Source organism: Balaenoptera borealis (genome assembly GCF_965194805.1).
Source record: "Balaenoptera borealis genome assembly, chromosome: 13".
Taxonomy (NCBI): Eukaryota; Metazoa; Chordata; class Mammalia; order Artiodactyla; family Balaenopteridae; genus Balaenoptera; species Balaenoptera borealis.
Window position 1 is genome coordinate 944,022 of NC_138870.1, and position 12,583 is coordinate 956,604.

A 12,583-nucleotide genomic window follows, 5' to 3' on the forward strand; every position below is an offset into this window, starting at 1 on the left:
CTTGGGAGCAGCGTCCAGTCACCATGAAGCCAAGCTGCCTCTCTCCCCATGCTTGGGGAGGGGAGGTCTTCTGAGAAAAGCTCATTAGAAATTCCCTTCTGTTTTCCTTACTTACCCTTTGCCTAGGGTAGACCTTTGAAGTCTAGGTGGAAGGTATGATTTGAAGGTTAGTCTTGAATTGAGTATTACTAAAGGGGAAGGTGAACTCTGCACTACATTCCCAGTTTCTTACACTAGTCACGGAGGTGGCCTGAGACAGGGAAGCACAGTCGGTGGGTGAAGAGGTGACTTTGAGTGGCACGTCCTGGAGTGGCTCTGGGCGGGCATCCCAGGAAGCCCGGGTCAGGGACCCGAGGGGCTGGCTCGGCCACCGCGGCTGCCTCCGTCCTGCGGAAGACGGGCTCGGCTCCTGCTGGGTGCTGGGCTGCAGGGGCGCCCAGAGCCCTGCTTCTCCTGTTGCTGCAGCGGCTGGGAGCCTCCAGCCTGGGCGGGTGCTGCCTGAACGCACCCAGGTGATTTGTGATCACGGTCGGTGGAGTTGAGTATGTACCGCCAGGCTCTCCAGGCCGAACAGACCCTTAAAGTGAAGGCTGGCCTGGGGAAGGGGCACCGGAGATGCCGGTCAGAAGGAGCAGCCGGGTAGCTGGACCCCATCAGATCCTATGTGTAGAGCGGGATTGTAATGTGCTGGGCTGTGAGAGGACCCGTGACGCACAGCTCTCACGTCCTCGTGAGATGTGTTCACAAACAGCTTATCCCCAGTGCTAAGTCAGGGATGGCGTCATGAGCCTTGCTTTGCCCATTTATCCCCTGAAAGATAGAGCACTGGAGGGCTATGCCAGTTGGCGCACCAGCCCAGGGACACAGGAAGTCCAGGGGTGCGCCCTGGGGGCTGACGGCGCGCCTTCCTGTGACTCACTTGCTGTTCCCCTGGAAGCGGCTCCGACTGAGGCAGGCGGGCGTGGCGAGCACAGTGGTGAGGCCGAGCTGGTCGTGGTGAGGAAGAGTGTGGGGATGCCCGCTCCTCGTCACCTTCCTATGACGTCAGCCGGCTCTTCCCTCCCCACCTCGTCCCCTTCTGATCTCAGAAATGCGTCCTGCAGGCAGTCTGCGGTTAAGCAGCCTTGGTTTGGCTGTAGATGGTCAGTGGTGTGGGAACAGACGGAGGAGTGGTTTTTTGGCCTCTTCCCCTCCGGGCTTTGCTGGAAGCCGCCCCACACGGTAGCTCTGGGCGTGAGGAAACTGAGGCTTCCTCTGACTCGGGAATCTGGTGGTTTCTTTAGTACTGCAGGGTTCTGTCAATCAGAGGCAGGTTCACAGGAAGCGGACACCGTGGGGAAGTGATCCACGGACATTGTGTGGTGTGTTAGTGAAAGGGGTTAATTTTATACCCTGTTTCCTGTTCTTTCCTGTATTTCTGTGGTCGTCTCCCAGAACCTTCCGCGTGTGAGTGAGGGGACTGAGCAGGGGGAAGCAGTGGCAGGACGTGGGCGTGGGTGGCCCAGGAGGTGCTGGTCTGCTGCTGCAGGTGCCCGGGCGCCCCCGCTGTGGGCAGCAGTCACCATGCTCCCCCCGTAACGGGAGTCTGTGTGCCCTTCTATCTACTTGTAACTGAGCCCCTTCTACCCCCCAGCTTCCCTGATAAGCCAACAGAGAGGAATATGCCCTGGTCCCTGGCATTTAGAAAGTGCTGCCGTGCAGGTCCTGAGCCTGCAGTGGCTGCAGAGATGACCCTGGGATCTGCAAACAGAGTGCCTCTGCCCCGAGGCCACGACAGACGGGGACAGGCCTCTGCCTGAACACGCCAGTTTGTGCTGAGGATGGATGGGTGGGGAAGGGCCTCTGGGATGCTTTTGGCAAATGCCTTCGGTCCTTCCAGACCCAGCCTCAACGTGGCCACCATTTCACCTGTGTTCTCTCTGTTTGTGTCTATCGGCATAAAAGCGACAGGAAAAGGAGCATTCTCGGACCTGCCCCAAAAAAGTGATCACACTCTCTCCTCCCCCTACTCCGCCTCCCTGTCGGGCACGTGGCGACCAGCAGGTGACCCCCTCTGCATGCTCCGCTGTCCTGTGTGCCTGCCTGCCTGTGTGGGTGGCCAGGGGAGAGACCAAGTCAGGATTCCCTCATTTCAGTGATGACTTACTGGCGAAGCGACCTTTGCTGGTGGGCCTCAGGATGGCACATCGTCCATTCAAACCCTAGGTAGTTTAATCTAGTCCCGCATCACAGGGCTACAACTGTGCAGCCACAAACTAAAATTTAAGCTGTACTTGACACAGATGCGAGGTCCAAAAGCCCTGGAGAGCATTTTTATATAACCCCATTGAAATCAGCCATTTTTGTCTTGCTGCCCAAGGAGATACAGTTAAGGTGAACTTTGGGAGGCTTGTTATAGGGCTCCATTCCGTGAGTTCGGCTCCTTCTGATTTTGAGAGCCCTGCCTCTTGCTTAAGCAGCTTTTGCCAACAAACACCTGCCCTTTCCGTCCACCCCACTCACTGTCCAGGCGGATCACTGGAGAACTTCTTCACGGCGAGTTAACCACACGTGGTTTGCGACCAGCACGCTCATATGAAGTGCGTTTATAGAACGGCTTTTTTGACTTGTGTTGTATGTCCCTATAAAGTAAAACACTGATTTTGGAGGTAGGATCTACGGAAAGACATTTTCTCAGCTGTGGTAGCCTATTTAGAAGGTGATCCCATAATGTGTCTGATGTGCAGGGGCCCAGCCTATGTCCCTGGGTCTGGACGCTGAGCCCTTGTAGGGTAGTGACCACCCTGGGCCCTGTCTCTGCCCGAGAACCAACATGGGGCATTTCCTCTGAGTCAGGCAGTGTTCTGAGTGCTTTTCCTGTGTCGTCTTGGTCTGTTCTCATAATAACCCTACGAGGCAGGTCCTGTTATCCTCACCTTTTACAGATGAGGAGACCGAGGTGTAGGCTAGGGAGGCCAAGCAGTTTGTGTGAAGTCACACAGTGAGCAGCGAGCTAGGAGCTGAACCCAAGTGGTGTGACTCTGGAGCCTGAGCCCCGACCTCGTCCTGCCCGCGGAGACCACACGCTCACGGGCTCTGGACAACAGAGTGGCCACATCGGGAGCTCCGGGTCAGTTCTTGCAGCGGGGCAGGGCCATACGGTGAATGCTGGGCTATCCAGAGAGTGACTAGGGCCTAGACGCCCCAGCCCCACATCGCTGTGTTAGTGGTTTCCTCAGGGCAGCGGAGGCGGCGTGGGCCTGTGTCACGGTCCCCGGCCTCTTGGGTACAGCTTCTGTGCTCACCTCGCCCCTTAGTGCCGTGTGCTCTTGGAGTCTCCTGTGGACTCTTGTCGTCTCTAATGCCTTGGTGTGGAAGCTTCACCCTCCTAACCTGCCTCTCCTGTTAACCTTCCACTGAATGCCTCTGATCACGTGCCGCTGTGTGAAAGAAATATGTTTGTTCCACCTTTGTACTAACCGTAGTTCGTTATTTATCCACGTAGCTGACCTCATTGGAGGCCAGGTGGGAGAACAGCTGTGTACAGCTGTCCTTGGGTCACAGGATTTGATGTAGATGGGACTGTGGTTACTTGGGGTTGGGGACCAGTAGGCAACAGGTTATGTGTTGAAATGAACTCTCACTTTCTGGTACTGTCACTTAGTAGGTCCAGATAGAGCATTTGGATGGAGCTTAAGTTTCTACTTTGTTGCCAACAGACGTACAGCGATCTTGATGCTGACAGCCGTGGCAAGCAGAGTCCCCACCACGAGAGGGTAAAAGCACGACTGTGGCATGGGGTGCTGGCAGCCACACAGATGCGGCACGCTGGGGCGGGGGGGCAGGCGTGGCCCCTCTCCCTTGCTTTTTCCACACTCTGGTCACCCAGCCAAGAGCCGGGACTCTTTCCGCTAACAGTGATGACCCTTGCAAATAGCATTCACGGTGGAACATCCACCCACTCAGCGTCAGACCAGATAGGAACCCTGAGAGTTTGTGCCCTGTGAACGGCCTCTTCCCCTCCCTGCCCCGCCTTCCCACTACCAGATATGCACCTTCGACTTCTGGGGAAGGGTCGAGGTCAGTAAGCAGGAGGCACTTGCTTGGCTACTTCCGGGATCCTGACGTAGAAATACCGAGAAAGCCAAAGCTCTTAGAGCATGGGGATTCTTCAGGTGTGAAGAGGACGGGGGCGGGAAGGAAGGTGATGACAAGACAGGGTCCATGATGAAAAGTGGTGGCTTATCTGTTCGAGACACTAGTAGGGAGACGCCTGAGCACACCTGGCCATCGTATGATCTGATGAGTTGCAGAGATGCTCATCTCAAAACTTGCTAACTATGAAACTTTTTTGGTTGTTATTGTTACCCTTAAATGGAGGCCTGAGTGGGTGTAGCTCTGCAGCCAGAATGAAGAATCATCTCTAACTGTTCATTTCACATGGGCCTTCTCCTCTTATTTTTGCCTCCCCCTTTGCCTTTGCTCTGAGAAATGCCCTCATGGCTGAGCAGTAAGTCTGGTTCCCTCCTGGACCCATTAGGAAAGTAGTGGTAGCACTGTCTTCCTACCAGTTGCCAGGCAGGAAGCAGGCCCGGGGTTGGGGGGGGGGTGGCCTTTCCATGTCACCCGTGTCACCCACAGCTTCACTGCCTGTGCCCAGCCTCTTTCTTCCTTCTTCCCAGGCTGGTTCCTGTCAAGAAGAAAGCTAGGCACTTTCACTGCACAGGGCAGTGCCCTCCGTTTTGGGGGGTGCCTATTTGAGGAGGTGCTGATGGTCTTGAATGAAACAGGGTCTCCGTGGGGAGCGGAGGGAAGTCGGTGGAGGAAAGAGAGATTGGATGGGGAAGCTGGTAGAAGTTGGGGCTGCAGGGCACCGAGGACAGGTGGGATTTGGAGCTCAGGAAGCAGCAGGGTTGGCGGGAGTTTTCTTTCATTTCCCCGGTGGGCTGCTCTCCAGGGTCTTCGGGGCAGGGTTCCCGTCCAGGCACTCCTGGGGGTCACTGTTTTGTTCCTTCCCGGCCTCTCCCTCCACCGCCCGCCCGCCAGTCCAGCTGTGCGCTTGCCTGCTCTCTGCCGTCCAGGGAGTTTCTCTCTGAGCCTCTGGAGCAGAGGCTGGTGGCAGCCCCCATCACCCCTGTCACGCCTGAGGCTTTGACGTTAGTGCGAGCTGAGGCCGAGGGGTGCTTCTTCCCTGCGGCCCGCAGGTATCTCAGCCCGAACCTGCAGGCAGCGAAGCAGTCACTGCTTGCCAAGCTCGCAGCCCCTCCTGGCTCGGGGACCGGAGAGTGCCTGGCTGCTGGGCCCACTTTTGCTCCACGTGCTGCATGCGGTCTGCAGAGGGTTGGGGCCGGCTCCGGGGCAAGCTCGGTGTCTGAGCCCCACCGGGAGCAGGAGGAGGGGCACTTGCCTGGCTTTCATGGAGAAAGCGAGCTTTGCTCCAGAGCTGCCGTCTCTTGTCTGCTCCTCGTAAGGCCGGCGGAGTGCCGAGCCGGTGGAATCTCCTTGTGCTCAAGAGAAATTCCAGCCCAGGCCGTGAGGGGCTCGGCAGGGCACACAGGACGTGTGAGCAGGGCGCTGCCTGCTGGCTGGCAGCACTGCGCACTTGAGAGCAGGGGTGCAGACAAGGCTTTCTCGGGGGCCGTGTTCCAGCGCGGGTGTGGCTGCGAGCGTGAGGCACAGTGGGAGCCTGGAATGAGCCGTTGGTGCTTCTGGAACTAAGAGCGTTTCTTTACTGCATTTGTCATCCAGATAAAGGGTCTGAAACTGCCAAGTTCCCTGTGTTCAGGTCAGCGTGTAACTTTTAACTTAACGTTTCCTTTGATTTTTTCTCCATCTTGTATTTTATAGCCAGAGCCTGAGCCTTCTCGTCGATTTTTTGTCGACCAGTGGGAGCTTTCTCTAAGCCTCCGCTCCGCCAGCCGCCCCGCCTCTCCCTCCTCTGACTGCCTACGACAGGTAGCGGGGCCCGGGGCTTGGCCAGGCTCGTCCTCTTCAGCCTGCACTTTCTTCACCCACACGAACGGCAGCCTGTCTCCTTAGGAATCCAGTTGTGTGTGTCCGTCATGCATGTGAGGTCGGTAGGCGTCCACTTGAGTTAAGGAGGCTGCTAGCTTCACTGCAGCAAATTCTGTCCAGTCAACCCACTTTCATTATAGTCCAACCGTATCAAATAATGAGAAAGCATTTTGTAGCCATTAGCTTTTTTTGTCTCCAGACCTCTTCCTATTAATGTGTTATAAAATATGAACCATAGTGTAATTAAATCTCTTAAAGAGAGTGGTGGATACGCGGCTTTCTGGGTGCCTCTTGAATTGTAATCTCTTAAGGAATGAACTCTGCTCTTTCCTATGATGGAACTGACCCAGCTGTGGACGAGTTTACAGAGAGGTTGCAGGGTCTTTTGTCCTTTCTCTTTGTTTCCTGCTCTTGAGCTGGTAGCAGACTGTGCAGAATGATACGCATGTGTGGTGGCCACAGTATAAGTCCAGAGAGTGCTACATTTCGACTGTTTCTTAAGAGTGGGGAGAGGAAAACCATCTGCTTTTCATGCCAGAAACAAATAGAACTTGAGTCTCCACCTCTCCCAGGGGTGTGCTCGTCAGTGCTGTCACGTCGCTGAGAACTGAAGGTGACAGATGCCTTTGCACCAGGCAGCCCTGGGCTATACTTGCTGAGAGTGCTGGTTCTGATGGGAGAGCAGGTCCTGGCTGAACAGGGAGGACCCTGGGCTTGCCCAGTGTCCCAGCCTCAGACTTGGCATCTGGTTCACGCTCCCGCTCCCCTGCTGCAGTTTCCTACTCCCCGGCGTCAGCTGTGCGATGCTCAGCTTGGCTGTGCCTGGGTTCCTGTCTGTTCCAGGCTTAAGCTCCCCTAATGTTTCTAATCTAAAGAAGGCTTAGGTCTAAGAGCCACTTTTGTTTCTCGACCACAGATGGGTATAAGCTGTGGAGTTAATGAGCAAATGGCACTATCCTTTGGAAATCTCCTTATTTTAAATTGAAAATATAATTGACTCCTCAGTTCCAGCTGAACCTTGGAGAATTGTTTGCTCATTTGTGCTGCTGTCGTTCTTGTATTTGCATAGGGTCAGTTTCCCCCTAGAACATTCCTCTGGTTTGTCCCTGCCCCGCCCAGGACGTGCCATTGCTCGGGCTGGTGGTTCTCTTACACACGGTTTCGTGTGTTCAAGCCGTTTCCTGATGGGATTGTTGCCATCCCCAGCACAACTGCTCCCGGAATGTTTTGGATTTGGAATTAGAGTGAGGGCTCCTCAGACCCGGCAGGCACACAGCTGCTGAGAGGCGTGTCATACACACTGGGTGTCTGGGCCGTCTGCACAGGACGGGCTCAAAGCTGGGCTCCCGCAGGAAGGTTAGCCATTGAAATTTATAGTTTTCTCCTGCTGCTTTTTCAACACTGCTAGAAAGAGGATTGAGGTGGTTGGATTTTTTTTCTTTTATCTTGTTTCAACGTATAAAGAAATAACCCCTCCTGGACTAGAAACACATTCTGGCTTCCACAGCCGCCGTGTCAGCAGTGCCCCAGCTGGTCCGGAAGGCTTGGTCTCAGGGCCCAGGGGAACACGGAAGTCTCCACGGGGAGAACGGGCAGAGAAGGGTTCTTCCTGGTAAAGCCCGGGGGCCGCTGGTGCACAGGACAGGGGCTCTGAGCGAAGGAGGTAATAGTGAGGACGGATGTCCTCCCCGGTGACACTGGGCTGTTGGCATCCGTTACCCAGATGGAGAGTCGGCCTTGCTTTCTTTCTGAACGAGGAAATAACTCCCCAGGCCCTCTCCCAGGCCCTGGGATGTGCCTTCAGTCTGGGGCCCGCCGCCTTAAGGGAGGTGTCCTCTTAGGTCCTCTGTGTGTAATCTGAGCCGCTGGGTGGTAGGCCCTTCGCACTCTGTTTGCATCCATCCTGTCGTCCCGCCTCCGCATCCCCCGCACTTTGTCCACAGAGACATGAGAGACCGGGTTTCTCCTTACTGAATTTCCCTGTCTCTGCGGCCGTCGCTCCCGCCTGTGCTGACACCAGTGTGTGGACACTGACACCTAGTCCCCTGCTCGTGGGCACTGTGTTGGCATGTTTGTTGCTGCACCTTGTATTCATTTTATACCTTTCGAAGATTTTTTTTCCCCTGTCTTCTTAATTTATTTTTTTCCTTCTCATTTCCCTTCTTTCTGGTCGTTTAACAATCTCCAACCAATAGAAGTATATAAAGATGTACACGGGCGGAGTGAGCTCATTGGCTGAGCAGATAGCCAATCAGCTTCAAAGGAAAGAACATCCTAAAACCCTTCTAGACAAGAAGGAACTGGTAAGATACACTAAGGGCGCTGTCTGTCTAGATAAGACAGCTCTGGTGAACAAGCCTGCTTTGTTCTAAGTAGCTCAGTGCCATATGTGGCCGCTGCGTGCCATGTGGTAATTATTTTTTGAGGTTGTCTGAATTTTGTAACTGAACTTCTAGGACTGAAACCGTTGTTTAGAATGTTGTGGGAACAGCATACTCAGTATCTCTAAAGTGATTGCTCTGGAGTCCAGGGCCTGTGTCCATGGAGAACCACGGGAACACCTTCAGATCAGAATCTGTTAAGAGGATTTGGTTTGCTTGTTATGAAATCGTGTAGAACAGACGCAGTGCCAAGTGCTGCGTGGGCACCGGAGGCACCGGCCTGCGCTGGTGCGCGGCTCCCGTCCCCAGGCAGAACCGCGTAGGGAGGGTCGTGCGCCCTGGGGAGGGGCCGGGAGGCCTCGCCTGATGCGTGCCCCCCACCACCCCCAGGGCTCCATGAAGAAGGAGTTCCCACAGAACTTGGGAGGCAGCGACACCTGCTACTTCTGCCGGAAGCGGGTCTACGTGATGGAGCGGCTGAGCGCCGAGGGCAAGTTCTTCCACCGGAGCTGCTTCAAGTGCGAGTACTGCGCCACCACCCTGCGCCTGTCGGCCTACGCGTATGCCCTCGAGGACGGTGAGTCCCCGCGCTGGAGGCCGCACGCAGACTCAGGGCCCCCGCTGCATTCTTACACAGACGTTCTCTTTTGTGCCTCTCCTGAGCCTTCCCATCCACTCCCCTCTAGTCTGTGTTTTCTCCCAGACTCTTTCTTATAAATATTTCTGCAGAGTCACCAAGCTGTATCATAGATGACTCAGTGACCATGGTGATGAGAAGGGCATGCGTTTACCTAAATCGTTTCCCTGGCTTCACAGACACCTGCTGTCGTACCTCACGGTGGGATCTTAAGATAAAAGGGACCTGAGGAGAGTAAGTCTTTTTTGTGTTCGCTTTAGAGAAGAAGAATCACAGGCTTATAGAAGCCACATTTCTTGCCTAAGGTCAGTGACAGCACATTGAAACTGTATCCCCTGCCACTGTTCTCAGACCTTGGCTTTCTGAAGGTGCCTGAGTTATGCCCAGTGTCACCCGTGCTCTCTCGTATCAGCATCTCTGGTGAATTGAGAGCACGTTGCCCAGGCCTCAGTCTGGTTACTGTGCTGTTCAGGCCTGGCCTTTTGTGATATTTGTTGGTTTTATAGTGGAATGACCTTGATAAGGCAGAGGTGGAGAATTATGCAGACAGGTAACAAAGCCTGATGGAGAGGCGTGTGTGCCGCCTGAAAACCCTCTGGGGTTAATTGGAAAAGGTCACCGAAGATGTCAGTGATTCCTACGCCCCTTCCTACAGGAAGCAGAAGGGACCTTATGAGAGGCCGTCTTATTGATTCAACAGTAATGAAAAGACCCAGATTAATAGAAGGGGGAAGTAAATCCTCAGGTCCATTGCATTGCCTGAGGAGACTGTCAGGTGATGTCACACGGGGGAGGGGCACCCTGCGGTGAGGAAATAGTCCTCCAGGCTCTTCGACTAGTGAGCGAGGAGCAGCCAGAAGGAGCCGAGTGGTGACCTGAGAAAAGCTGACTCTTACTGTTGTGGCACCTGGTCCTCTTGTTACATTAGTGAAAAGCACCACCCAGCGAGGGAAGAGGTAAGACAATTGTCTATACTGTTAGGTATCAGTATTCCCACACACCTGGTCTTTGGATAATGCCTTTGATCTCCCCGGATGGGGTTGGCAGATGGAGCCCACCCAGTGTTTCTAACTGTCTGCGAGGTCTGCCTGGAAAGATCCCTTCAGGTCCAGCGAATCGATCCGCGAGTATTTTTGCCCATAGATTGTGCGCCACACCTTTGCCACATTCTCCTGAGGGCGTAGATGGTGTAAGAGGGGCCGGCGCGTCCTGATGGAGTGATCCGGCAGCAGACGGCGTAAGGGAGTGACCGAGGGCGGGCGACGGTGCCTAGTGCAGACTGTAACTTTGTAAAGCACAGAGGAGGAGGAGTCCGGGAAGCTCAGAAGGGTCAGGAATGACTTACCCGTCCTGCCGTCCTGCCGTGGAGTCTGGAGCGTGGTGGGCGAGGGCTCAGCAGAGGGACAGAGGAGGCGGCGTGCCCAGCGAGAGGGCAGCGGAGGCCAGGGGAGTGACCACGGTGTGGGGGCCGGACGAGCAGGCCCACGTGCTTAAGCACGGTCTTCTTGACAGCGGGCCTGACCAGCTCCCCAGACTTCAGCCCAGGTGAACCTTTCCCTCAGCTCCGCCCTCCTCAGTGACAGCTGGACTTGGGGAAAGGAGAGAATCTTAGGGGTCCTGAGGGTTTAGCCTCATGAGGTTCAGAACTCTAATGGAAGAGCCTCAAGTAAGAGAAAAGGGCAGGGATTGTGGCTCCGGAGAGAGGGAGTTAACCCAGCCCGTGTTGGGCCCTTAACACATATTGTGACATTTCATCCTCATGACCACCGGAAGGTAGCTAGCTTTATTGTTGTAATTTTACACATCAGGAAACTGAATTCAGAGAAGCTGTAAGTTGCTTGTCCAGGTCCACACAGCAGTAAGTGGCCTCTGAGGTCCCCCAGGTCAGATGTCCTGGGGTTAGCGTTCTGGCCCACGGCAACTCGGCCTGGTCAGTGGGGACTCACTCACTTGAGAGAGGCGTCCAGGTTTTACCCTTGTTCCTTCAGCCCCTTTAAAAGGATGCCGTCTTTCTGTTGCCACAGACTAGCTTATTTGCCTGCTGCCAGCTCTTAAGACAAGGACTCTAAATCAAACAGTGTGTCATGTCTTTCCTCTCCTCTCGAGAGGAGAAAACACACACCATCCGCTGAGGAGGTCTGTGAAGGGCCACCCTCGGGAGTGACGAGCCCACTGCCCCCCGCCACTGCCCCTCTCGCCCCCACCCCACCCCACCCCGTGTCTGCTCCCACAGGGCAGCCCAGGGGATCTTAAAGAGACAGGCAGATCTTCCCGGTCTCCCACTGTTCACCCTGACCACCCCCTGCGGCACAGGTGGACCCGCAGTCCCCGGGGCTGAGAGCTCCGCGCGTCCTCCCAGCCTGTCCCCCGGCCCCCTGCTTCGGCCTGTCCCCTGCGAGCTGCTCGCTTCTCCATTGCACTGACACGCGTGCGCTCGCTGTGTCCTCTGCTGGAGTGTGCCCCTCCCACCCTCGCGGGGCAGCCTCCTGTGGCCACACGTTCTTTCCCCGGAGAGGCGGCAGGGCTCCTCTGCCTCCTGACCAGAGCATCTCTGGCTCTGACCTGGAGTTGCTAGAGGCAGGAATCTGTGTCCCGTCTGCCTCAGGCTCGCCTCTTAGCTGTCTGTTTTCTCCAGTTCCATCTTCAGTCATTCCTACATTTATTGTCAAGGTTCCTGAATTTACTTAGACCATCTAAAATCAGTGACTTGACGGGATCAACCATGCTTTGTGGTTGCTTTGTGACGTTAGCATGGCCGTACCTGCTGATTGAGGTGGGCACCATCGTGAAGAGCCAGGCGTCCGATGTTCGAGTCCTGTCTGAGACTCGCTAGCGTGGCTTAGCCTTTCTGTGCCTCACAGGGTTTTGAGGATTAAATGAGTCGATAGTTATAAAGCACTTACAGCGTTTGGCACATGGTAAACGTTAGATGAAAATCAGCCCTTTTTGTTAACATAAGAAGCAAAAAGTATCACCAAGTTGGGTTTGGGAAGGGGTTTGAGGTGCATTAATCGAGCAGCTACAGTGCAGGACGTGTGATGATGTCTCGTTGATGGATCTCACCCCACGAGACGGTGTGGTCTTCATGCTCTACATGAGGAGACGCGTGCTGAGAGGGTCATGTACCACTGAGTGGCTGGGATGGTGCCTGCACTGAGCTCTGGTTTCAGTGTGTGTGTTCCTCCCCTCAGGTTGTGCTGCGTTCATAGAGGAAACAAGGTTTTGGAATTTTCTTTTTACCTTTTGATCAGGCTCGTGGGACTCGTTTTTGAAACCTAAACCTCTTTACTTTATTTATTTAGGATACCGTAGCAGAATTCAATGAGGATTTCCTGGTAGGTCAGTCTACTGAGTTGTATTTTTAAATCTAGAATTCTGCTTTTACTAGAAAAAAAGCAAATTAATGGAGGAAAAATAGAAGAAAGGAATGAACATAACTGTAAATGATTGTAGTTTTCTGATACTACAATAAATAAGACTCTTGGTTGAAAGTAATGGAAACCCAGATCAGATTACAGTTTATGCATAAGATTGACATCTTTCTTGCAGATAACAGGGCTGCCCCTTCTCT

General features: G+C 54.5%; 1 protein-coding gene across 26 annotated transcripts in view; it reads left to right on the top strand.

Annotated features, from left to right (window-relative positions):
* The window catches only part of MICAL3 (microtubule associated monooxygenase, calponin and LIM domain containing 3), a 176,124-nt gene that overhangs the window by 98,391 nt on the left and 65,150 nt on the right, over nt 1-12,583 (top strand). For 17 of the 26 annotated variants that reach the window (XM_082350068.1, XM_082350056.1, XM_082350045.1 and 14 more), the window contains 5 exons: nt 1,945-2,043; nt 3,699-3,755; nt 5,827-5,934; nt 8,190-8,297; nt 8,766-8,952. In XM_082350068.1, the coding sequence (XP_082206194.1) occupies nt 1,945-2,043; nt 3,699-3,755; nt 5,827-5,934; nt 8,190-8,297; nt 8,766-8,952 (559 nt within the window). The remainder of the gene's footprint in view (nt 1-1,944; nt 2,044-3,698; nt 3,756-5,826; nt 5,935-8,189; nt 8,298-8,765; nt 8,953-12,583) is intronic. The other 9 variants (XM_082350054.1, XM_082350064.1, XM_082350063.1 and 6 more) reach the window with 3 other exon arrangements.